The sequence below is a fragment of the Ursus arctos genome, unplaced genomic scaffold (genome assembly GCF_023065955.2).
Source record: "Ursus arctos isolate Adak ecotype North America unplaced genomic scaffold, UrsArc2.0 scaffold_14, whole genome shotgun sequence".
Classification (NCBI taxonomy): Eukaryota; Metazoa; Chordata; class Mammalia; order Carnivora; family Ursidae; genus Ursus; species Ursus arctos.
This window is the reverse complement of record NW_026622808.1, coordinates 17,377,566-17,401,145: the sequence shown is the minus strand read 5'-3', so window position 1 is coordinate 17,401,145 and position 23,580 is coordinate 17,377,566. Positions and strand designations below refer to the sequence as shown.

Genomic DNA, 23,580 nt, shown 5'->3' with positions numbered 1-23,580 from the left:
AAATTGAAAGGATAGTAGAGATTTCCTGCAGACCCCACACCCAGTTTCCCCAATTAGTAACATCTTCAGCTGCTCTGGCGCATTTGTTACAACTAACAGGCCGACGTTGATGCATTAACTACAGTCCACACTTTATTCAGATTTCCTTAGTTTTGCCCTAATTTCCTTCTTCTCTTCCAGGATCCCATCCTGGATCCCACATGACATTTTGTCATCAAGGCTTCTTCGGCTCTCATGGCTGGGATAGTATAGTTTCTTAGACTTTCCGTATGTCTGATGACCTTGACAGATTTGGGGAGGACTGGTCAGGCATTTTCTGGAATGTCCCCTGATCTGGATTTGTCACATGTTTTTTTCGTAGTTAAACTGGGATGATGTGTTCTGGGGAGAAAGATACAGAGGCGACATGCCCTTGTCAGCTCATCACAGGCCCACGCTCTCAATGTGACTTATCACTGTTGATGTTGACCTTGATCACTTGGCTGAGCAGCCCAGAAATGTTTGTCTTCATTCATTCAGCAAATGTTTATTGAGCACCTACTAAACTTCAGATGTGTTAGGAGCTTGGAGTAGAAAATTAAGAAGATAAGCCCTTGCCCTCAGAATGTTCATGACCCAGTAGGGCAGGCAGGCCTGTATAGAAATAATTGTCATGGATTGTGCCCTGGGCTCAGGTGTAGGGGTAGGTACTCTCAGAGAGAGAGAGAGAGGAGTGAGCCAGCATGCTGGAGGTGGGGGTTGAGAGGAACGATTTCACCAAAAAAAATATTCAAACCAGGTGTTGGAGGATGACCTTCCAGCAAGAGGGAACAGCATGTGCGAAGACACAGGTAGGAAGAAGCAGGTGGTCCTGGGGGACTGAGCATCGTGATCTTGGGGCTGGTATGAAGGAAGAGGCAAGGTTGGCAGGGCTGTGTGCACCAGGCAAAAACATCTGGGCTCCATCTCCAAGTAGGGAGTGGTTGCAGGGTTTGGGCAAGCAGCAGGGCTGTAGCGCCAGGCTTGGCCTGAGCAGGTGGGCAGCACCATGGACCCAGCGAGTCCCGTCTGCAGCAGGAGGTGCTGGCTCTAGTCAGGAGAGTGTTGAGTTTAGGAAGCCTCTCCCCACCAGGGACCAGGAGGGTCTTCCTAAAATGCAAGCCCAGCCAGGCTCCTGCCTGAGCCCACAGGGCCCTGCGGGGGTCTGGCCCCTGCAGAACTCTCTAGTCTTTTCTGGAGTGGCATGCCTCTCTCCTGCTTCTGCACCGCGCTTCCTCCGCCAGCCCAGCCCAGCCCTTATCATCTTTTCCTCTTAGCTATCGTTCACATAACATAAAATTCACCCTTTTTAAGTGAACAGTTCAGTGGGTTTCAGTATATTCACAATGTGGTACAACGGTCATCACTGTCTAGTCCCAGAACATTTCATCCAAGACAGAAAACCTGGATGCAGCTTCCCCCGTTCCCCCCACGCCCCAGGCCCCAGCCCCTGGCAACCACTACCCAACTTCCTGTCCCTGTGGATGTACCTATTCTGGACATTTCCTATCAGTGCCGTCATGTCACTTGTTATGGTTTGTGTCTGGCTTCGTTCACTGAGCATAATGGCTTGGAGGTTCATCTACATGGCAGCGTGCGGCAGAGCTTCCTTCCTTTTTTATGGCTGAATCATATTCCAGTGCATGGATGGACCACACTGGGTTTATCCGTTCATCCATCAGTGGACATTGGATTGTTTCCACTGTTTGTTATGAATGACGCTGCTGTGAAGAGTCACGTACAAGTTTTCATGTGGACATATGTTTCCCATTCTTTTGGGTAGATATCTAGGAGCAGGATTGCTGGGTCATATGGGAACTCCATATTTAACTCTTTAGGGACCTGCCAGATGGTGTTCCGCTCTATCTGTTCTTTGAAGCACGTCTCTCAATCTGTAAGAGAAAGCTTGGACGATGGTTTCTCACTCTCTACACCCCGTGTGCTTGGAGGGCAGCGGCTCCGTCGGTCTTTGCTCAGTGTGGTGCCCAGCACCTGGTAGGCATTCCGCAAGCATTGGTGGGTGGGCAGGTGGGTTCAGTTCCTCAGATATTTCTCAAGTCCTATGTTGTAGGCTCAGTGTGGGGCACCACAGTAGCGGGAACCCAGACAGGGACGGTTCTTGCCCTGGTGGGGGATCTGACGGAGACATTCGGGAGCAGGTGGGCAATCTTAGATGGTGCTCAGGAGAAAGGCCAAGCTTGGAAAAGGAGGCATATATGTGGTCACTGAAGCCTCGAGAGGGAGGTGAAGGGCATGAAGGGACAGGGGCCGAGGCAGGGCCTGTGGAGGAGGGGTGCCATGCAGGAGGCCCTGGCAGAGAAGTAGGAGAGCAGCCAGGAGCCCAGCCTCTCTGAAGCTAGCTGCAAGAGGACTTCAAGAAGGAGGAAGCATGACCGGCAGTGTGCAAAGACCCCTGAGAAGGAGAGGGAAAGGGCGGTGGAAACCGTGCAGCAGCTGGACCTTCCTGCCCCTGTGCCCCTGGCCCCAGCTCACTGGCAGTCTCTTCCCACCCCTCCGGGTTGGCTCAGCCTCATAAGCCATGGGCCACCCTACGGGGGTGTGGAGGGTGGTAGTGCCAGCAGGCACAGGGGTAGGTGGCCCACTGCTCACCCTGCAGCGTCCAGGACCCCCTTTAAGTGGCTGAGATAGAGCAGAGGCAAAGGGGATTGAAGTTGAGGATGCTGAGAGGCTGGGACCTCAGCTCTACTGGGCCTGTGCATGGACCTCAAAGAACTGTGGCCCCTCAGCACTCGAGGGCACCTGCCTTGTCTCTGTGTCAATACCCAACCAGCAAGGGTAGGTTGGCTCTGCAGGTGGTGTCTTACCAGGCCCTTTCTCCTCCATATCCCTGGGCCTAGAACAGTGAGTATCAGGGAAGGAACGGTTGAGCCAGTAAGAGTTGCGGCGCTCTGGAGGGGACGCAGGGCCACCCACAGAGCTGGGAGAGCAGCAAGCCAGTGTCCATCCCGATCTACTCAGTCCCAAGGGTGGCAAGATCTGGTCAGTGCAGGAAGCGTGTGTGTGTGTGTGTGTGCATGCGAGAATATGGGTGTGAGGTGGTGTGGATGTGTATGAGTGTGCATGTATCTGAGTGTGTGTGTGTGTATCCATGTGTATGGGTGGTGGGTGTGTGGGTGTGAGAATGCATGAGTGTGAGTGTGTGAGTGTAGGTAAGTATGTGTGGGTGTGGGAGTGTCAATTACATGACTGTTAGTGTATACAAGGTATGAGTGTGCGTGTCTGTGTATACGTGTGCATCAGGGGGATGGCTTCCAGGGCCAGGCCGTGTTTAGTCTGACGATGAGTCAAGAGAAAGTTCCTGAGGGATCAGAAGGTTCTGCCTCTCAGACTGCAAATTTCAGCCTTATGTATTGAATCACTTTTATTTCCTGTATGAAATACACATTAATATGTGATAAACAGCTGAACCAACTGCTAGTGGCTGGCCCCCGGCTGTGTTTTTAAATCAGAAACCCAGAGTTGAACCATTCTCTTGGGCACTTTGGGGGCAGCAGCGGGGGTGCCAGTCCACTCCAAGGCTTGGATCTCCTGGGCTCAGCAAGGAGACAGTGGGCCCAGACCACTACCCTGGCCACATATGGTCTCTTTCTCTAGAGCCCCCACTGCTCCCCCGACCCAGCTGTGCTTAGGAGGCTCCAGTCCTCGCCTCTACCACCTCTTCCTCACCTCCCAAATCCGACGTTCAGAAACCCACACTGCCTTCCCAGGCCCTCCCTGCCCAGAGAGATCCTTCTAGGTCAGCACTTCCTGTCCACAGCCCGTCTCTGCCCTGGCTGGTCACAGACTTTGACCTTGTAGTAGGCCCCAGAGTGGCCCCCACTGTCCCTCTCTCCGGAGAGATTAACTCCTGGCTAGATGGTGCACACTGGCTTGGTCCTTGGGCTAGTCATCCCTGGCCAACTAGGCGATGGGAAGAAAAGGTCTTCCAGTTCTGCTGGGATTTGCATCCTAGAGTTGTACGGCTCACCAAAGCCAGAGCCCTCGGCACCCAACAGATCCGGAGAGCCTCTGGGAGCCAAGAGGCAGCACCAGTGGCCCCAAGGAGCCACAGAGACCAGGGAAGGGAGGGTTCTGGGCCCCTTATAAGGTGGAAGAAGAATGATACCCACCTCCCCCGCCCCCCATGACAGGGCAGCACAAGGGGAGGGAATCAAATGCATGGCCAAAGTCAAGCCCAGCCAACCTGTGGGCCCTCAGGTGTTGGTTGGGCTCTGAGTTTGGGCTGTGAGTAGGTGCCCAGTGACCTGACGGCAGGTATGAAATGGTCTACTGTTGTCCTGTCGTCATCCTTCTGTGCCCAGGGGGCCGGATGTCCCCTCTCCATGGACTGGACAAGGGCTGCCCTGTGGGCTGAGCTGTCAGAGCCAGGTCGGGTGGGGTCCAAGGGCCATAGTAGATTCCTGGTTCAGAGTATGCGGGAGAGGAGGTGGGCATGAAGGAGCCATCCAAGGCGACAGTGAGGGGAGCAGCATTGTCTTCCTGCCTCCACGGCCCTGGAGATACCCATCTTCTTAGGCCCTTGATGCTAGTCTGGGCTTACCAGAGGCATGACTGAGTAGAAGGAACACCACCCCCAGCCCCTGCCTCCGCTCCCCTAGCCATTCCCAGCCCTTGAAACTTCCCACCAGGGTGATGCCAGCTTCTGCCCGCAGTCCCCACACTAGGCATTCCAGAACCCTGGAGCCCAGCTAGACCTTGGCCCTGGCCCTGGCCCTGGCCCTGACCCGGCAATGAATAAGAATGGCCAGCAGCGAGGGAGAGAGCAGTCATTAAGTATCAGGCACTGTTCTCCCATGTTACATGTGGTGGCATGCTCAGTTCTCACAGCCACCCTCTGAAGTTGGTCCTGTATGATCTTCAGTCTTTGGAGATTCAGAGAAGCCAAGTGACTGGCCCAAGGCCACACAGCCAGTTAAGGGGGACCCATGGTTCAGACCTAGGTTCGTTGGAGTCCAGAGCCTTTGCTTTCGGCCTGATGCTGATCTGCCTCTCTTGAAGCTGGCAGAAAGCAAGAGGCCAGTGTTCTTGAAGCCCCCAGGAGGGTGGGGCCAGACCATCCCCAAGAAGAACAGGACAAATGGGCCTGGCACCCACCTGGCACACAGCAGGCTACGGTTAGGATACTGATGAGAGCTCATGGCTCTCACTCTGCAGCCACTGGGGCAGATTCCCAGCACTTCGACGCATCCATCCCTGGCTTCCCAGCCCAAGAGGAGTCGACTCTTCCGGCCGTTGGCAGCAACAGACAATTAACAGTAGAGAATAATTGCTTCTGGCTGTGCCAGCAGCCCACTTTGGTTGATGAGACGGGGAAGGTCAGATGCTGAGGCGGGGCTCCCAGGACCAGCCACAGCCAGGGACAGGGACCAAGGCTGTCAGGAAGGGCCACTGCAGCAGGGGCTTCTGCACCCCCAAGGTCTAAGTGACAGGGACCCTTGGCCCCTGGCCCTGCTGAAGACTCAGGAGTGTCAAGCTGAGACTTGGCCTTCATGCCCAGGGACAGCAGGGCATGGCTCGGGCCCTGGCTGTGGTCCTTCTGTCTCCATCCACGCAGCTGGACACAGGCAGGGATCCTGGTAGCTAGCGTCTGGAGTAGAAGGACCCAGCACGGCCATCGGCTGGGCTGGAGTGTGTGGGGATGAGGGGCACACCGAGTGGACGGAGCGGTGATGGGAAGCCCTGAGCAGCAGGCTCAACTGGCCTAGAGCCGGCAGGACAGGATAAGGCGCCCCACCTGGTGCTGACCAACATGTGTCTCCGGTCCCCAGACAGAGCTGTGACCTGGCCCTGCTCGCAGCTGATGAGCCTGCCCGCCATGGCGAGCCCCACTCTGAGCCCCGACTCCTCATCCCAGGAGGCCCTGTCTGCCCCCACCTGCTCCCCCACCTCTGACTCCGAGAACCTCAGCCCTGATGAGCTGGAGCTGCTGGCCAAGCTTGAAGAGCAGAACCGGTGAGTTGGGGCCTGGGGGATGGGGAGCAGCCTCAGGGGTGCAGCCTGGGCCCCAAACAGAAGTTCCTGGTGGCCCCGTCACACTCAGAGCTGGGCTTGGCCCTGGGCAAAGTAACAGCTCCCACCAGAAGCTTGACAGGGGCCATGTCCTATTGTTCTCTCACCCCTGGATGAACAGACAGTTTCCCCATTCAGATGAGACCAGAGTTTCAAGAGGTTGTGTGAACCTGGCCTTCGCGGACTGAGCCTCTGTAGGAGGGAAGAGCAAAGCCTCTGACTCTGAGCCAGGCCTTCCCACCTTTCTCCTCTGGCCCTCCCCCTGTTTTAAAATGTAGGCATTGTTATTATATTCAGATATGGCAGGGACAACAGGTGAAGAGTTTGTTACTCACGGTCCCTAAGAGGAGGGGGTGCACCACACCATGTGGGGCTAAACAAGAAAGCACCAGGGTCAGTCGGGGGCAGAGGGAGTGAGTGAAAATGTGAGCAAGAGCCTTTGTTGTAGTTTCTGCAGGAAGGAACAGCAAGGCCGTGTGAGCAGCTATAAAGCTGGCCGGTTTAAATAATCTCAGCCGGCCCTGGGGTGGGGGCTAGCCCTAGTTGTCTGGCACCTGGCCCTGGGGGGGTCAGAGCAGGGGAGGTAGTTGGTTTGTGGGTTCTAGATTGGCTGGTTTGCATAGGAAAGGTGCACTGGCACGTAAGTCCTTAACCATCTCTAGGAATCTGCTAGGCCTGCGGGGCAGTCCCTTCAGGGTCAGCGAGGCCCCAGATGTCAGAGCTGCAGAAACACGGTAATACATCTGCTCGCCAGCTGGCTGCCCCCAGCCAGTGGCTCACCCTCTCTACACCTGGTCTGTTAAAGCACAGATCTTAACAAAATCTGCCCTGCTAGGTTGATTCAAGACTAAGTCCACTCACATACATGCTTCTCAGCCCAGTGTTGGACACAGAAAGGGACATGGGAAAGCAGCCTCTCCAGGGATCCAGGAATAAGGATGCAGCTTAGAGAGTTTAGGGCACCGGCCAAGGTCATTCGGCAAGAACAATTTAGACCCAACCCCTGGCGGCCTCCGGGGCTCCTGAGAGGAGGGGCCGGACTCCCCAGCGGCGCCCTGGCCCCAGGATATCACTAGAGACCAGGGGCTGGGGCAGGAGGTGCCCGAAGTCTGGGCCCACCTCCACCAGCCCTCCATGCCCAGGCTCCTGGAAGCCGACTCCAAGTCCATGCGCTCCATGAACGGCTCCCGGCGGAACAGCGGCTCCTCGCTGGTGTCCAGTTCCTCGGCCTCCTCCAACCTGAGCCACTTGGAGGAGGACACATGGATCCTGTGGGGCCGGATCGCCAACGAGTGGGAGGAGTGGCGCCGCAGGAAAGAGAAGCTGCTGAAGGTGGGCGGGGCCTGTGGGGCTGGGCGGGGCCACCTGGGCCACCTGGGCCACCGGGGCCACCTGGCCTCCAGCAGCAGCAGCCGGGTCTTCCAGGGCCAGAGGGCAGAGGGTAGACGTGGAGATGAGCCTTGCCAGGACATGGGAGGGGTGAGGTGCGGAGTGAGGATGGGGAGGCAAGTGGCTGTCACACTGGCGTCTCAGGTACCCGGCTGTCTCCTGCCCTGCTGTGTCCCGTGACGGATTGGGGACAGCACATGAAGCGGCGTGCATTCTGTTTGCCGCACAGTGGCTCAGCCAGCTCTGGGCTGCGGGCGAGGCAGAGGCCAGTGCCGTCCCAGGGGCTGGGCTGGGTGGCCGTGGGGAGGCTGCCCTGGGACAGGGTCCAGCCCAGCCTCCTGCCCCCGCCCCACCCCACTGCCAGGAGCTGATCCGCAAGGGCATCCCACACCACTTCCGGGCCATCGTGTGGCAGCTGCTGTGCAGTGCCACAGACATGCCCGTCAAGAACCAGTACTCAGAGCTGCTCAAGATGTCCTCGCCGTGTGAGAAGCTGATCCGCAGGGACATTGCCCGCACCTACCCAGAGCATGAGTTCTTTAAGGGCCAGGACAGCCTGGGCCAGGAGGTCCTCTTCAACGTCATGAAGGTGAGGCCCGGGTCCTTCGGGCCTCCCCTACCCAGGCCCCTGCTGGCGCAGAGGGCCCTGGCTGTGATGCGTGTGTGTTCCCTTGCAGGCATACTCCCTGGTGGACAGGGAGGTGGGCTACTGCCAGGGCAGCGCCTTCATCGTGGGCCTGCTCCTCATGCAGGTAGGTGGCTGGGGCCGGCCTTGTAGCAGGAGCCAGCCCGCCTTGGGCTCTGCCCCCAGGAGGTGGGCAAAAGCAGTGTTCCCTCCATCCAGGGTCCTCCTAGGGCCAGAGCTTCCCTCCCCATCCACCTACGACTTCTGCCAGTCTCCAGGCCAAGCCCCCAGTGGGTGGGCATAGTGGGGCCGGCCACCTGCACCATCCAGGGGTCAGAGGGGCAGCTGCCCTGACAAGTCACCCCGGGGCTAGAGCTCAGGCAGGGGGCTTAGGTTAGCCAGTGTGGTGTTAGTTGGGCTGAGGGTTTCCTCCAGAGAACCTAGCAGACTCAGGAGGGGGAAATGGAGACAGCTGGGGGCAGGGGGCCAAGAGGGTGTCTCACCTTGGGCTCTGGAGGTGGGCAGACACGGGCTTCAAGTCCCAGCGCCACTGTTTCCTACCAGGCAGCCTGTGGCAGGTGACCTCAGCCTCAGGAGGTTTCCCATCAGTAAAACCCAGGTGACGCTACTGACCAGAGGCTTGTCCTGAGGGTCCAGGCCGCCCACACAGTCCCTGTCCTATAAATCTAAATGGAACAGAAGCGGGCGAAACCCTGAGCACCAGGGCCATAAGAAGAGCAGCGAGCACCCCCTCCCACCCTGCCTGTCCCCCCAGATGCCTGAGGAGGAAGCCTTCTGTGTATTCGTGCGGCTGATGCAGGAGTACCGCCTGAGAGAGCTCTTCAAGCCCAGCATGGCGGAGCTGGGGCTCTGCATCTACCAGTTCGAGTACATGCTACAGGTGAGCGGGGCTGAGTGGTCAGCCCGCACCCACAGGTGCTAACCTAGGGCATCCCCATTTTCATCTCTGAGAATCCCAGGGCCGAGAAGTCACATGCAGATGTTCCAGCTCATAAAGGGGTCCTGTGCCGACGAGGCTGTGGGGTACTGCCCCAAAGCGTGCTTCCGGGGATGCGGCAAGGGCCACCCATTGATGGAGGGGGCTCCTGAGAGCATGGGGCTCCCAGAGCTGCTAGGGCAAGAGGGGTCAGGCCGGATCTTGTCGGGTACACCCCCGGCCCCCTCCCTGTCTGCTTCCCAGTGTGGCGGAAGGAGGGAAAGTGTTGTCTGCCTGCCTTTGCTGATACTGGAGAGCAGCCGTCTCTGTTTATAAATAGCAGCCCCCGCAGGGCCCGCCCCTGGCTGGCAGACAGAGACGGGGCGTGCGTGCCTGCGTGCGTGCGTGTACACACGCATGCGCACGCACGGCCTGCTTCAGAAGCTGATCGCAGGTGGGGCTGTGTAGCTCCCAGTAGGGAGTGAGCAGGGAAGTACTATGGCTTGGGGGGACCACGTAGTGTTGGCAAGCAGGTGGCCCAGGCCACAGAGGAGAAGCCACTCACCCAGGGCCAGGTAGGCAAGGGCCATCCACAGCAGAGTAGGGGGAGAGAGAACCCCTGGCTGCGGGACGAAGCTCCAGGGCAGGCGGGGAGACAGCCCCAGAGTCTGCTCTCTCTTGGTGAAGGACATCCAGAGGCTCCTGTCACCTTGTCCAGCCTCAGTTTCCCCAGATTCTGTCCCTTTTCAGCAGTCTGAAGTTCAGGCCCATCAGACAGGCATCCCCTGAACACTGCTGGGCACCAAGCATGATGCCCAGCGGGGACGGGAGGTGTTGTGGGTGGACACAGCAACCGGCAGGTCACAAAATATGGGATGAGCTGCAGTGGGCTCACACCCCACCCCACCCCTCGCTCTCTGGCTGAACTTGGGGAGTTACACAACCACATAACCATCCTCCTCCCCCCTCCCCCCAGCCTTAGACGCTCCCTCTTGAGGCAGTGGTGAGGATCACATAAGGGGTTGTGCCAGTGTGGGCTCTGGGTGTATACCGAGCCCCCACCAGCTGCTGCTACTCCTGCCACCCCTGCCTGTGTCCGCACCTTGTGCCAGTCAGCAGTCTCGGGTGCTTCAGCCTCACCCAAACACAGTGCCAAAGGTGCACAGAGGAGGGGAGCCATGGGCCACCCAGGCCGGGCCAGGAAGTCTCCCTGGAGGCTGGGGCACCAAGGCCTCACACTTGCAGGTGAAGGAGGCCTGTGGGCAGGGCCCGCTGTGCCCATCAGCCTCCTCACGGTACCTGGCCTCCTCCTCCCACCCCCTTGCCCCAGGAGCAGCTCCCGGATCTGAACACCCACTTCCGCTCCCAGAGCTTCCACACATCCATGTACGCCTCATCCTGGTTTCTCACACTCTTCCTGACCACCTTCCCGCTACCTGTGGCCACCCGTGTCTTTGACATCTTCATGTATGAGGTGAGGACCCTAAACACCCCTTCCTCCCCAGATACCCGGCATGGGAAACAAATCCCAGCCAGGGCCAGGCTAAGGAAGGGCCAGGGCTTGGCGGGGGGCATGTCAGACAGCCCCCCCACTCCCCCGCCCTGGGAGAGCAGGACCGGAGACCTGCGGCCATCATCCCTTTTGCAGGGCCTGGAGATTGTGTTCCGGGTGGGCCTCGCCCTGCTGCAGGTGAACCAGACGGAGCTGATGCAGCTGGACATGGAGGGGATGTCCCAGGTGGGCCAGGAGGGCCACGTGGGTGGGAGTCCCTTACACCAGGGGCACCTGGGCAGCCGAATCCTCCTGAGAGTTGGGGAAGGGCCTGGCTTCGAGGGCGGAAGGTGTCCCTGGGCATCCTGCTCCTTTCCCACGCTTCCCTGAGGTCTGCCTGGAGGCCCGAGGCGGGCTCTGAGGAGCAGCCTGGCTCCTCGGGGGTCGAGGTCAGAGGGTGGAAGGCCTAGGCTTAGGTCAAGCCCTGGGAGGTCCCACTCCCCTCTCCTGCTCCCAGCTCTGGGTCCTCCAAAGTCTAATGGGGCAAATAGTGATAGTAGCCAAACCACAAGGCCCTGGCTGTGGTTTCAGCCCCGGCAACTGGGCCAGGCAAGGGCACGGGCAGGAGTGAGGGGTCTGGGGCAGCTTCACACCCGCCCTGGCTGCCCTGCCCGCTGGAGAAGAGGCCAGCCTGCTTTTCCGCCATGTCCTCATCATGCAGGCCCCTACCCCTCCCAGCATCTTCCAGCTGGTGCTCTGGGGAAGAATGCACAAAGGCCACGGCTGTGTCCATGAACACGGGCATCCATTGTGTGCAGCTGCCAGAGGGGGCCAGCTGGGCTGAGGAACGGGAGCCAGCCTGGCCCCGAACCGCAGCAAGCTGTGTCCTCCATCAGGGCTGGTGTTTAACCCTTTGCTGGGGCTCCTGGGGCCCCAGGCATGCAGGCAGACCACCAAGGGGTCTTCCCTCTAGGTTGCTCCCACTGCCCCCATTCCTCACACTCTTCAGCCTCCTCTCACTGCCCCGGGGCAGTGACATGCCTCCCCCTTCCTCTGCAAAAGTCTCTGTGCTCAGACCCCACCGCCACCCGGCCTCTGCCCACCTGGTCTCTGCCCACAGGAGCGCCTAAAGCCCTGCTTGTCCCCTGCAGAGGGCAGTCCTGGCTGCGGGTACTGCTTCCCTCCCCCCCACACACCCGCAGCCCTGCTTCTCCCGCTTACTCGCTCCACATGCACTGACAGAGCGCCCACAGCAGGCTGGGCCCTGAGCTGGGACATGGTGACGCCCCTGGCAGACTGGCTCCTCCTGCAGGGAAGTGGGGTACAGCAGGGCTCTGGCGGCCCCCCGAGTCAGGGCCTGTGTGTCAGGGACGGCCTGTGCCCCCACAGTACTTCCAGAGGGTGATCCCCCACCAGTTCGACAGCTGCCCGGACAAGCTGATCCTCAAGGCTTACCAGGTCAAGTACAACCCCAAGAAGATGAAGAGGTCAGTGCTGGGTGGCCAGGGTGCTGGCAGAAAGGGGTCCCCGAGAGTGGGACAGTGACCACATCAGCCCTCCCCTCTGCAGGCTGGAGAAGGAGTATGCAGCCATGAAGAGCAAGGAGATGGAGGAGCAGATCGAGATCAAAGTGAGTCCCCAGGGAGGCGGGGGACAGGGACGGGGTCCCCTTGGCGGTGCAGCTGGGCCCCAGCCACGTACCAGCCTGTCCTCAGAGTCTGAGCCGTCGTCCCTCCGCCCACCTGCCCCTTCATTCACCAGCAGGCCAGCGTGTGAGCAAGGGCCCATGTCTGTGCTGGAGACCCCCCCCCCCCCAGTGCTGGCGTGGCAAATAAGGTGGATAGGTCCCTGCCCTCATGAGATCCCCCCAATTATAATGGGGAGATGTTGGGGACCCATAGGTACAGAATATGGACTCCAGAAAGTACTCTGGATAAAAACATGCAGGAGAGGTGGAGCTGACCCTGGGGAAGATTGCTCCAGGCCCACAGAGTCAGTGCAAAAGGCCCAGCAGCAGGCCTGATGGGCTGGAGGAGTATCAGGAAAGCTGCCCTCAATGAGCAGAGCCCTGAGGTCAGGGGCAGGCAGGAGCCAGGTGTGTCGGGCAGAGTACGGCACCCACTGTGGCCCCTCCAACCCAGACTCTCCTCCCTCTCCTTTCTACTTTCATCCTTCCACACGTGATTTTAGTTATTCATGCAACAAGCATTTATTGAACACCTACTGTGTGCCAGAGTCATACCAGAGATTGAGGGCCCCCCAGTCCAGTGAGAGGGACAGGTACACAACACATACCCCTGGCTTTGTCCTCTTCAGGGACAGAGCCCCACAGCAGCTGGGACTAGAGTCCCACAGACCAGGATTCAAATCCCAGCTCTACCATGGACCCGCCATGTGACCCAGGAAATTCACCTCTTTGAGCCTCAGTGTCCCCTTCTGCAAAATGGGGATAACATTTGCTCTGCTGTTCAAATTATTATTTTTTAATTTTTATTTTTATTACCATCACCACTATCAACGTTTCCACTTCCTTTGGAAAGGGAGAGGCAGAATCTAGATTAGAATCCAGGTCACCTGCCACCCATACCTGAAGAGGGAAAGAAGACATCAGCATCCTGGCCCTATTTGTAGGTTTTCCAGAAATACTTTAGTGTCCTGAGGTTACACGCGTCCCCCTTTCTCAGGAATGGTAGCTTGACTAATGCACCAGTCCAAACGTGTGTACCTGTCTTGCTCATGAACAGTCATAGGCCTGCCCCATCTGGTGACCATGAGGGCCCAGCAGTAGGTAGGGACATAGCAGACACTCAAACTACATGCCCCGCCTGAAAACTTCCCCTGAGAGGAGCCTGAGAACTCACAGGCCTTAAAGGATTCAGGCAGACGCCTTGTCCCATGGCCCTGCCCTTTGCTCTTTCCCTTTTAGCCTGTTTCAAAATGTACCTGGAATTTCCTTTAATCAGGTGTGGTAAGGTGACAGACACGAAGACAACACAGAGACTGCCTCTGAAAGAAGAGTTTATTACTCACAGTTCCCAAAAGGAGGGGGCACGCCCCACCATGCTTGACCACATGGGGAAGCACTGGAGTGGGTCCGGAGGCAGAGGGCCAGCACCTTTACTGTGGTCTCCACAGAAAGGAATGGGCAAGGCTGGGTAGTCGAGTTTGAGTTTACGGCTGGTTTGTTTGAATAATTTCAGGGGGCTACAGGGGTGTCCCTCATTGTCCTGGGGCAATTTAGGGCAGGGAGAACATTGGGCTGGTGTACCAGTGAGCTAGGCAAGGTGGGTGGGCATGCGCGCTGGGTTGGCTGGGTTGCCTGTGAAAGGCGCACTAGCCCGCAGGTGGTTTGCGGGCTCTAGGAATTAGCTAGTCCTGGGCGGGGCAGTCTCTGCAAGATTGGCCAGGAGGCTGGATGTCAAAGCATCAAAAATTCAGAAGGAAAACAAAAAAAGCCGATGTATGCCTAGAGCCTGTAGTTCTTGCTCCCTCCTCGTCTCGTGCTCCCTCTGGAGTCAGCAGGAGAGAGGGAGCTGGTACTCGGACATATCCAACTCCTTAAGGACCCTGCGCTTCCGTAACGGTGGGTCGAGGCCGGAGATGGGCAGAGCGATCCAAGGGTCAGGGGTGAGGATCTGGACTCCAGATTCCAGATGTGGGGTAGAGACTCGAGCCTGAAACAGCTCTAATCCAGGCAGGCGGCGGGGTTCAGACATAAAACTGCCCTCCTCTCACTCAGTTTCCCCACACACGCATGACATCGTGAATGACTGTCAATCCCATCTGTGATTCTCTGACTGCAGAGGCTTCCTGGGAGTGCTCTGGGTGTTTCCATCACCTTCTTCTTCTGGGAAGAAACCAGAAAATGTTCTCTGTGATCCACAGGGAGGCAGGGCCCTCATTAATAATGGATGAATGTGGGGTCTCGGGGCTTCAGGAAGACACAGGATCTGGTTGGTGTTCACTGAGCACACACTTAGGACCCAGCTGGCCGTACCTGCTCCATAAAGGGTACACAGGTAGAGACTAAGAGGCAAGGCAAACCTCACCGGCTTCCCAAAGGCCATGGGAACTTAAAACCGCAAATACCTAACCCAAATCCATCCATGCAGGGGAGAAGGTGAAAAGCAAAGCAAGCTGTTTCCAGAACCCTCCAGCTGGAGGGAAGTGAAAGCTTCTGAGTACAGCTGACTTTTGGTGGGTCACAGAAACATAGCCGTCCAGCTGAAGGAAGTCCGTGTGTTCAGCAAGCCCCCTCCCCTGGACCCTAACTCTGAGAACAGTTCATTCTGGTGCTGGAAGCAAAGCAGTGAGGGTTGGGAACAGATAGGCCCAGAGAAAGGCCTGCCCTTGGGGGAGGCGTCACATTGGCATCGGACAGCCTCCTGCGTGGGGTAGAAGCAGACTCCCCAGGAAGGCAGGGGCGCTGACTGCTGACCCGACACACAGTGCATACCCACGAAAGCAATCGCTTTAAGTGAACCAAGATTTGTTTAAAAAAAAAAAAAATCTAGTGGGCCATGCTGAACGGAATTGGCCCTGACTCTTTTCTGGGATCACTGACCCAGAGCATTTGATGATGGCTCCATCTTGCCTGGAGGCAGCCCGGCCCTTAAGGTAGGGGAGTGGGAGTGGGCTTCTGACACACTCCCCACCCCTCTCCCCACATAGAGGCTTCGGACGGAGAACCGGCTCCTGAAACAACGGATCGAGACCCTGGAGAAGGTGAGGAGTGTGGCCACCAGCCTGTGGCACCAACTCCTCCAGGCCCCAAGCAGGACCCAGCTGCCAGAGGGCCAGCCGGCCCCCTGCCCGGGCCCAGCCCCCATCCCCCGAACCAGCAGCCCCCCAAGGAGCATGGTGCACATCCCATGGGGCCCCCACCATGAGCCCCACTGAGATTTGGGCTGCCATAGAACCAGGGGGCATAGGGCAGCTTCGCTTGGGATTGGGGTTCACCCAGTGAACTGCAAACACGGGTCCCTCCTGGGCTGCCTGCGTGGGGGGAAGGAGGCAGACCGCTGCTTTGACTGAGGTGCCCCGAATGAGGCCACAGGCTCCCAACCCTGTAATTTGGAGGCCTCACCCTCAAAAGAAAGGAGGTAGAGGAGGGGCAGCTTTACCCTCAGCGCCCTGGTGGGGTGACCCTGGCCCCCAACCTGTGTTTAAAGATGGGAGTAAAGGCGGGGAGGGGGGACCCCCTTGCCACTCGTCTCCAACTCACTTGGCCCCCCACTGCCCACAGGAAGCAGTCATCCGCAGGATTGTATTCTCACTCAGACTCCACGTTAAAATACTTCCGCCTGCCCCGCCACTGCCACCCCATCCCTCAGCCTCCGGGCGTGGCGCCCCCTCACGCGTGGAGTTGGCCAGGTCCTGGAAGGTGCAGCCGCGGGCCCCCCCCCGCCTGCCCACCCACACACAGATCCCTCTCCAGGATGGAGCTAGCTCTGGCTTTGCTCTTCCTCCGGGTCCTCTCCTGCTGGTTCTTTGGTTCTCTGGTCTCACTCCTCTCTCCCCTGCTTCTAGAGATAGTCCACTGCGTTAGTGACAAGTGGTTCTTATCTGTCTCTCCCCCTCTCCTGTCCCTGCGCCTTCCGCTCTGCCTCCTCCCCCTGTCGCTCGGAACCCCCTCCGCCGGGTAGGAGAGCGCTGCTCTGGCTGATAGGTTAATCCAGGTACTGTAGCTTTTCATCTCCCTCTCCCGTGTCCGTCCTGGTCCCTGCACACGACAGCCAGGAACCGCCTCTTCCCTGGCCACTGCCAACCCCGGGGGCAGAAGGGGGCAGGCCTGGCACCATGCATGGGGGTGGCTGGGGACCGCTTCTCAGGGGAGACAAAGGTTTCCCTGGGAGGGAAAAGGGGTGTGCGTGTGAAAGCATGGTGTGTGGGGTAAGGGTGAGTCTGTTGTGAATGTCTGTACATGCACGGGGACAGAAAGCTTCCTCCCCAGGGGACACAGGTGGGGACCCTGAGGCTATATCGGCCACAGGCCCTGGTGTGTGCACCGCGCTGAGCCTCCCCACCACACACACACACACACACACACACACACACACACACCCCTTCTGGCCCCTCACGCTCCTCTCTGCTCCTACCTGCAAGGCCTGCCATCTTCTCTCACCTGCTTCTGCTGCTGCCTCATCTTGAATGGCTTTATCTGGAAGCTTCTGCCTGCCACCTGGTGGCTCCGAGCCTGGAATGGGGGGGACCCGAATTGGGTGGGTTGAGGGAATGAGGCAGCAGGGAGGGTCTTAGGCCCGGGGAGATGGAGGCCCCAGGATTCAGGACTGGAGAAGTTTCCGGGAGAGCTGTTTTCCACCTCCCAACGCTGCCCTGAGGGCTGGTCCTGAGTCCCCGGGTCCTCGCTGCCTCCAGACCCCCACCTTCACCAGTGGAGCCCGGCGTCTGCTGTGCCTCGGTGCTAAATAAGGATCGTAACCTCACCTGGGACAGAGGCTGAGAGCCAGGCGCCGGCAGGGGAAGGAGCTGGCCTCGGCCCCAGCTTGGGGCCCCCGTTCTCCGTTGACGCCCCACAAAGCCTGGGCCTGGGGTGGGTCTGTTCCTTCAGGCTCCTGCCCGTGGCCTGTTCCTGCCTGCCCCACCAACAGGCCCAGACCCGGTGGGGCGCCCCATCCCAGGCTCTGAGTGCCGGAGGCCTTGCCCCCTCCCACCCCACGTCCGCCCGCTCGGGGCCTCCCCCGGAGATGGGCCTGAGGCAGGGCCAGGAGTGGGGGCAGAGGGTCATGGCGACCTGTCCTCACTGTGCTCAGGGGCAGGTGACGCGGGCGCAGGAGGCCGAAGAGAACTACGTGATCAAGCGGGAGCTGGCGGTGGTCCGGCAGCAGTGCAGCTCGGCGGCCGAGGACCTGCAGAAGGCCCAGAGCACCATCCGGCAGCTTCAGGAACAGCAGGTACCGCCGCGCCTTCCGGAGCTGCCCGGTGCATGGGGGGGGGCGGGCAGCCAGGCTGGGGAATCCTGGGCCCTCCATTTCCCACCACTCAGACCGAGGCAGCGTCGGCACAAGGGCCCCTGGGAACCAGGCTCTACCTGCGGGCCCCCTCCCTCAGCTGATGTGGCTGTTTCCTTAGGGGAGCCCTGGCGTCGGAAGGGCCAAGGTCAGAAGGGCTGTGAGGCTTCCCCAGGGGCCAGCCCTGCAGGGTGGGAGCCAGCACGAGAGACAGAGGAGGGGGTTCCTGCTCCGGAGCCCAGCACTTTGCCCTCAGAAGAGGGTCTGGTCTGTGCCCACCGCTCTGAGCTGGCAGAGTGGGGGTGAGGGGGCAGCCCAAGCTCTGTAGTGGAGTCGGGAACTCTGAATCGTGGTGGGAGGGCCCTCAGGCAGAGCGCTGTGAAGAATCCACTTCTGCAGGAGGTGGCTTTTAGGATTTTCCTTCAGCTGTACCCAGGCCACCTTCCTTATTTGGTGACCTGCCCGTGGCAGCGTGGCCAACGGGGAAACCAAGGCCGGGCTCATCCCAACCTTGGCACGATGCTGCCTTTCAGGCCAGGGAGACATTCCCCTGCCACCCCCGAGTTCCAGCCTTTAGGGGCTTCCCGCACCCACCAGCCAGATCTTCATTGTCATCCCCCCTGGGGCCCCCACTGGGGTACCTGTGAGAAGCCTTCTGGGCACTGAACGAGAAAGTGATCCCAGCAAACTCTTTCCCCATCCCTTCCTGTTTGAAATGGGGGTGCAACTGAAGGAGGGCGGTGAAGAAAGAGGGGCAGGAGTGCCACGGCCCTGAGCTCCACCCTGCTCCCACCCCCACTGTGTGGTTAGGTGCTGACCACACAGCAGGAAGGGTGCCTGAAGAATCCCTCCTCCACCCCCACCCCAGCAATCCTGGGAACCAGCCACTGGCATCCCTCAGGGGAAGGTTCCCTCATTGTGGCTTTCCCAGGGAAGAGTCTAAGCCAGGACGGCAACAGCCCCAGGCACAGAGCATCAGAACCCCCATGATGGGGTTCAGCTCTCTCCCTACAAGGTCAGAAGGCACAGGAAGGGATCCAGGGTTTCTCCTCACCCCCCACCCCGTCTCTACCCGCAGCCTGAGCCCCTCTGCCAGCCCGGGGGGCCTTGAGGAGGGGGGCCAAGGCCCGGGCCCACAGCCAGCTGGCAGGAAGGCTGCTTACCCTCCTGCTGCAGCCTGGGGCCCGACACAGCCCTCTGCCTGCCCCCAGGACAACCCGCGCCTCACCGAAGACTTTGTGGCCCACCTGGAGACAGAGCTGGAACAGTCGAGGCTGCGGGAGACCGAGACACTGGGGGCTCTGCGGGAGATGCAGGACAAGGTTCTAGACATGGAGAAGGTGCGACTGGGGGGGGGGGGCAAGTGGGCAGGTGCTCGGGGAACAACGGAAAAGGGGAAGTGGAGGTACCGGGTGCGCTTTGGGAGGCACATGACCAGGCCCTAGTCAAGAAGGGGTGACCAGGCAGACCAGCAAGGCATGTCAGACAACCCCCCTGCCCTGGGGTCCCCAAGGAACCTAGGGAACCTCCCTGACCCACTGGTACCCCGCTTCCTCCCCCATGGATACCACACAAGGTTCTGGGCCTATGGAAATTTGGGCCCCTCACCACACACCCTCCCAAGCCCTGGAGGTATACACACACGTTAGGGCACACACAAAGCCAAATGACCCCTCAAGGGGCACGTCTGCCCTCATGCCCCAGGCACAGGGCCGGCAGCGTGGTGGCTTTCATGGGCTTCCTGGGCAGACGGTCCCATCTGTGTGTGTCTCCCTCCCTGGGCTCCAGGATGGAGGTGGGAGGAAAGGCCAAGGCCCGTCAGGGTTGCTCTCCCCTTCCCCACCCCCATGGAGATACCACCCAGGGGGTGGACTGGGACCACCCTCTCCCGCCCGCTACCCTGAAGGGGGCCCCAAACCTCCTGGGCCCTCCTCAGCTGCTGTCACCCTGACTCCGTATTGACTCAGCTCCTGCAAAGCCACTGGAAGAGTGGTGCCCCAGCCAGCAGAGGGCAGCAGGACCTACTCACACAAGGCTGGAGCCATGCCTCACCTCCTTCAAGCCTGCACTATTTGGGGTACCCTCCCAGGTGGGGTGTCTCTGCCCCATCCATGGGCTTCTCAGTCCCCATCAGGCGGCCAAGAGCTGGGCTTCCCTCCCACTTCCCTCCACATCAAAGGGAAACGTACACCAGGAGATCCCGCCACCACCACCACCCCGCAGCTCCCAGACTCAGACAACGGTCAGTGAGGACCTCCGGCAGCAAGCCGAATTTTGATCCAAGAGGCTGGAGCACAAATCCCTCATCACTGAGCCCTTGGAGCGCTAGGCCCGGGCTGACGCTGGCCCTCAGCCTAAGGGGCTGCCTCACCTGGTCTGGGGGGCAAGGAGCAGGGACAGGGAGCGCAAACCCATAGTCTTCTCAGCTTCTGCTGGGGCAGATCCCAGGTGTGATCGTGGGCCCCAAGGGACGGGTCTGATTCTCAGGTGGGGAGGCACCAGCCCTTGCCCAGCCTGCCTGGTGTTATTAGCAGTAACATTTATGGAGAACGCTGGCGTTAGTGGGTCACCTGAGACAGTCCAGTGAGAGCAGGTGCTGTTCTTGACACCCCTTTTGCAGGCAGAATTTCTGAGGCTCTATCCCCAGGGCCACATGGGTGGGGTCTGCTCCCCGTAGGCCTGGGCCGCCTTCCCAGTGTATACTGGGATCCGGGGCACACCCTCTCCCGGCCAGGCTGTCCAAGGTGGAGCTCAGTCAGGGCCGCCGGGCCGCGCAGTTCCCGAGGGCTCTGACCACCTTTCACCCGGCAGAGGAACAGCTCGCTGCCCGACGAGAACAACGTGGCGCGGCTGCAGGAGGAGCTGAAGGCACTCAAGGTGCGGGAGGGCGAGGCCGTGGCCTCGGCGCGGGAGCTGAAGCTGCAGCTGCAGGAGCTCTCGGACACCTGGCAGGTGAGGGCCCCAGCCCGACGCACACGACGCGGCCCCTGCGGCCCTCGGGGCTGGAGACCAACCGCCCACCTCTCCCCGCAGGCCCACCTGTCCCGCGGCGGCCGCTGGAAGGAGTCCCCACGGAAGCTGGTCCTGGGCGAGCTGCAGGACGAGCTGATGAGCGTGCGTCTGCGCGAGGCCCAGGCTCTGGCCGAGGGTCGCGAGCTGCGGCAGCGCGTGGTGGAACTCGAGACGCAGGTGGACCCGAGCGCCCGCGCCCGGGGGGAGGGGTGCGGGCGGCCCGCGCAGTGGCAAGGCCGTGACCCCTGCCCCCCCGCCCGCCCCCAGGACCACATCCACCGCAACCTGCTGAACCGCGTGGAGGCGGAGCGCGCGGCGCTGCAGGAGAAGCTGCAGTACCTGGCGGCGCAGAACAAGGGGCTGCAGACGCAGCTCAGCGAAAGCCGCCGCAAGCAGGCCGAGGCCGAGTGCAAGGTGCGCCCCCGCCCGCCGCCCCGGCCCGGCCCCCGCCCCGCCGCGCCCCTTGACCCGCCCTCGCCCCCTCTGCCCCCAGAGCAAGGAGGAGGTGATGGCCGTGCGCCTGCGGGAGGCGGACAGCATGGCGGCGGTGGCCGAGATGCGGCAGCGCATCGCCGAGCTGGAGATCCAGGTGAGCGGCGGTGCCGGGGCGGGGGACGGGCCCCGGGCCGGGCCCGGCCCTGACCCCCCGTGACCTGGCCCGCCCCGCAGAGGGAGGAGGGCCGCATCCAGGGCCAACTGAACCACTCGGACTCGTCGCAGTACATCCGCGAGCTCAAGGATCAGATCGAGGAGCTGAAGGCCGAGGTGAGCGCCGGGCCGCCCGGCTGGCGCGGGAGGGGCGGAAGCCCTGCGTGTCCCCCGCGGGTGAGGCGCGGGCGGCGGCGCCGGGGGGCAGGGTGGGGGGCGGGAGGAGCGGCCTGTCGGCCCGGTTCCGTCCGCGGGTGCGACGGTGCCGGTCTTCAGCGCGCCGGTTCCCCGCCCCAGGTGCGGCTGCTGAAGGGCCCGCCACCCTTCGAGGACCCGCTGGCCTTCGACGGGCTGGGCCTGGCGCGGCACCTGGATGAGGACTCGCTGCCGTCGTCGGACGAGGAGCTGCTTGGTGTGGGCGTGGGCGTGGGCGCGGCGCTGCAGGACGCGCTCTACCCGCTGTCCCCGCGCGACGCGCGCTTCTTTCGTCGTCTGGAGCGGCCGGCCAAGGACAGCGAGGGCAGCTCAGACAGCGACGCCGATGAGCTGGCCGCGCCCTATAGCCAGGGCCTGGACAACTGAGGCCGTGCCCTGCCCTGCGTGCCGGAGCCGGGGGGGCCACCGCCCGCTCCTCCGCAGGTGGCCGCACCTGATAAACTCCAACGCCCTCCGTGGTCCGGCCCACCAGAGGGCTAGGCCCAGAGCAGCGGGGCGCAGAGGGTAGGGCCGCGGTCTGAGGATCCTCAGGGTCCCCTGGCAGGCCCACTCTCCCCAGCAGTGTTTACCCATCTTGGTCTGTACCCCTCTGGCCCGGTTCCCTGGAGGGTCTGCCCCTCTGAACAGCCAGGGCAGGGGATGACCCAGAGGTCCCAGGACTGGACAAGCAGGAAGCTCCCTCCTCCCAGCAGTCCCCCTTCTGGGACAAGGGTGGCCCTGCTGGGAAGGGCCCAGGAGCTAAGGAAGAAGGGGCAGCTCTGGGCTGGATGCTACCACCCCATGATGCCCCTGGGGACCCTTGGTGGCTGGGCACAGATGGCCAGCCTGGGCTTTCCTGCCTGGTGCAGGCATCATGGCCCCTGCAGCAGAAACCAAAGTCCCCCCTACTGTATGCAGGGCCACCTGGGGTGTGAGTGGACAGTGGGAACCAGCCCAGGCCTGGGCAGTGTCTGTCCCTGCTTCTTGGGGGCCAGAGCTGCTGCAAGGAAGTGAAGAGACCCCCTCTCCCCAGAGCCCCACATCTTCCTATTGAGACACTCCCATCACCTTGTCTTGGCCAATGATGGAGGGTCTCCCCCACCCAAGCTAGCCTGCTCTCCAAGGGGTCCCCAGCCTCCGTGCCCCTTCCTTCCCTGTGTCCCCAGCCCCACCCTCTGGCCAAGGCCAGGCCCCAGGGAAGGAGCCTTCCCAGTGGAGTTACCTCCCCTTGGCTGCTCATGGTGGTCCCGTGGTCTCTGCAGAGTCAGAGCTGAGAACGGTGCCAAAGTCCAACGATGATCCCAGCCCCTTGCCCCCAGGGCCTTGCGACCCTCGGGCCTGACCCTGTCGGTGCTCCTGGAGCCTGGAGCAGCGTCAAAAGCAATCTCCCTGGCGCTTCCTGGGGTGGGGATCCATGCTCAGTTACCCCTTTCCGGTCGCCCACTCCTCAGTGTTAACAAAGCCTGGGGACCAGGGTGGGCATCCAAGGGGCTCTCCCATGTGCCCCCCACACTGCCCACCACCATTTTGCACACTGCCTGTTCACACTCCACATGTCGCCCAGGCGGGAAAGATGGAAAATAAAGTGTATTTACACAGTCACAGACAAGGGTAGGACATGCCTGGGGGAGCTGCAATCAGCTGTGAGTCCCCAGCTCCTCGTCCTGAAAAGCAGTGCAAAGGGGATCAGGCTCCTGTGGGAGCCTCCCGCAGTCTTCAGAAAATCAGGGGTGGGGGGCCCAGCAGGGACGCCAAAGAGACTGCCCAGGCTGGGGGGCAGCACGGGAGAGAAAGAGGCACACGCTGGTTCAGCGTGAACAGAAGGTTGGGGGTTGGGGGAGAAGGGACGGGGGGACAAGTTGCAAAGGACTTCAGATGTTAGAGGGACACACGGACCCTTATGGCATGCCAATTTTCAAAAGGGTGGCTCTGGAGATGGTGCGAGTGGGGAGATATTGGGTAGGGGGCATGATTTTCCACCTGGGGCAATTTAGCTTGTGCCTCCCCTGAGAGACATGGAGGAAGGTGGGGTCCCAGGGCTTCAGGAAGATACAGGATCTGATTGGTGTTCATTCAGCACACACTTCCTGAGGCCTTCGGGGTCCTCTGCCCTGCGCCTGGCTCTGAGGAGTTCCCAGTGTAGTGGAGACCAACAATGGGGTGGGGTTGGGGGCTGGGCCTGCCGACTAGTGGGGTAACTGCCCAAAAGAATCAAGGAAGGCTTCCTGGAAGGTGGGGTGGGAGGTGGAGTCATCTCCAAAGG

The 23,580-nt window shown here is 60.6% G+C and overlaps 1 protein-coding gene across 2 annotated transcripts in view; it reads left to right on the top strand.

Moving 5' to 3' along the window:
• EVI5L (ecotropic viral integration site 5 like) overlaps positions 1-22,920 on the top strand; it is a 28,652-nt gene extending 5,732 nt beyond the window's left edge. The window contains exons 2-20 of one of the 2 annotated variants that reach the window (XM_026481269.4): positions 5,808-5,991; positions 7,191-7,380; positions 7,802-8,026; positions 8,115-8,189; positions 8,838-8,963; positions 10,330-10,473; positions 10,648-10,737; positions 11,881-11,978; positions 12,061-12,121; positions 15,163-15,216; positions 16,137-16,169; positions 17,265-17,405; positions 18,674-18,802; positions 20,274-20,414; positions 20,496-20,651; positions 20,742-20,888; positions 20,968-21,063; positions 21,144-21,239; positions 21,420-22,920. In XM_026481269.4, coding sequence (XP_026337054.3) covers positions 5,840-5,991; positions 7,191-7,380; positions 7,802-8,026; positions 8,115-8,189; positions 8,838-8,963; positions 10,330-10,473; positions 10,648-10,737; positions 11,881-11,978; positions 12,061-12,121; positions 15,163-15,216; positions 16,137-16,169; positions 17,265-17,405; positions 18,674-18,802; positions 20,274-20,414; positions 20,496-20,651; positions 20,742-20,888; positions 20,968-21,063; positions 21,144-21,239; positions 21,420-21,704 — 2,439 coding nt within the window. In that variant the 5' untranslated portion in view covers positions 5,808-5,839 and the 3' untranslated portion in view covers positions 21,705-22,920. The remainder of the gene's footprint in view (positions 1-5,807; positions 5,992-7,190; positions 7,381-7,801; positions 8,027-8,114; positions 8,190-8,837; positions 8,964-10,329; positions 10,474-10,647; positions 10,738-11,880; positions 11,979-12,060; positions 12,122-15,162; positions 15,217-16,136; positions 16,170-17,264; positions 17,406-18,673; positions 18,803-20,273; positions 20,415-20,495; positions 20,652-20,741; positions 20,889-20,967; positions 21,064-21,143; positions 21,240-21,419) is intronic. The other variant, XM_026481270.4, reaches the window with a different exon arrangement.
• Positions 22,921-23,580: the final 660 nt, after the last annotated feature.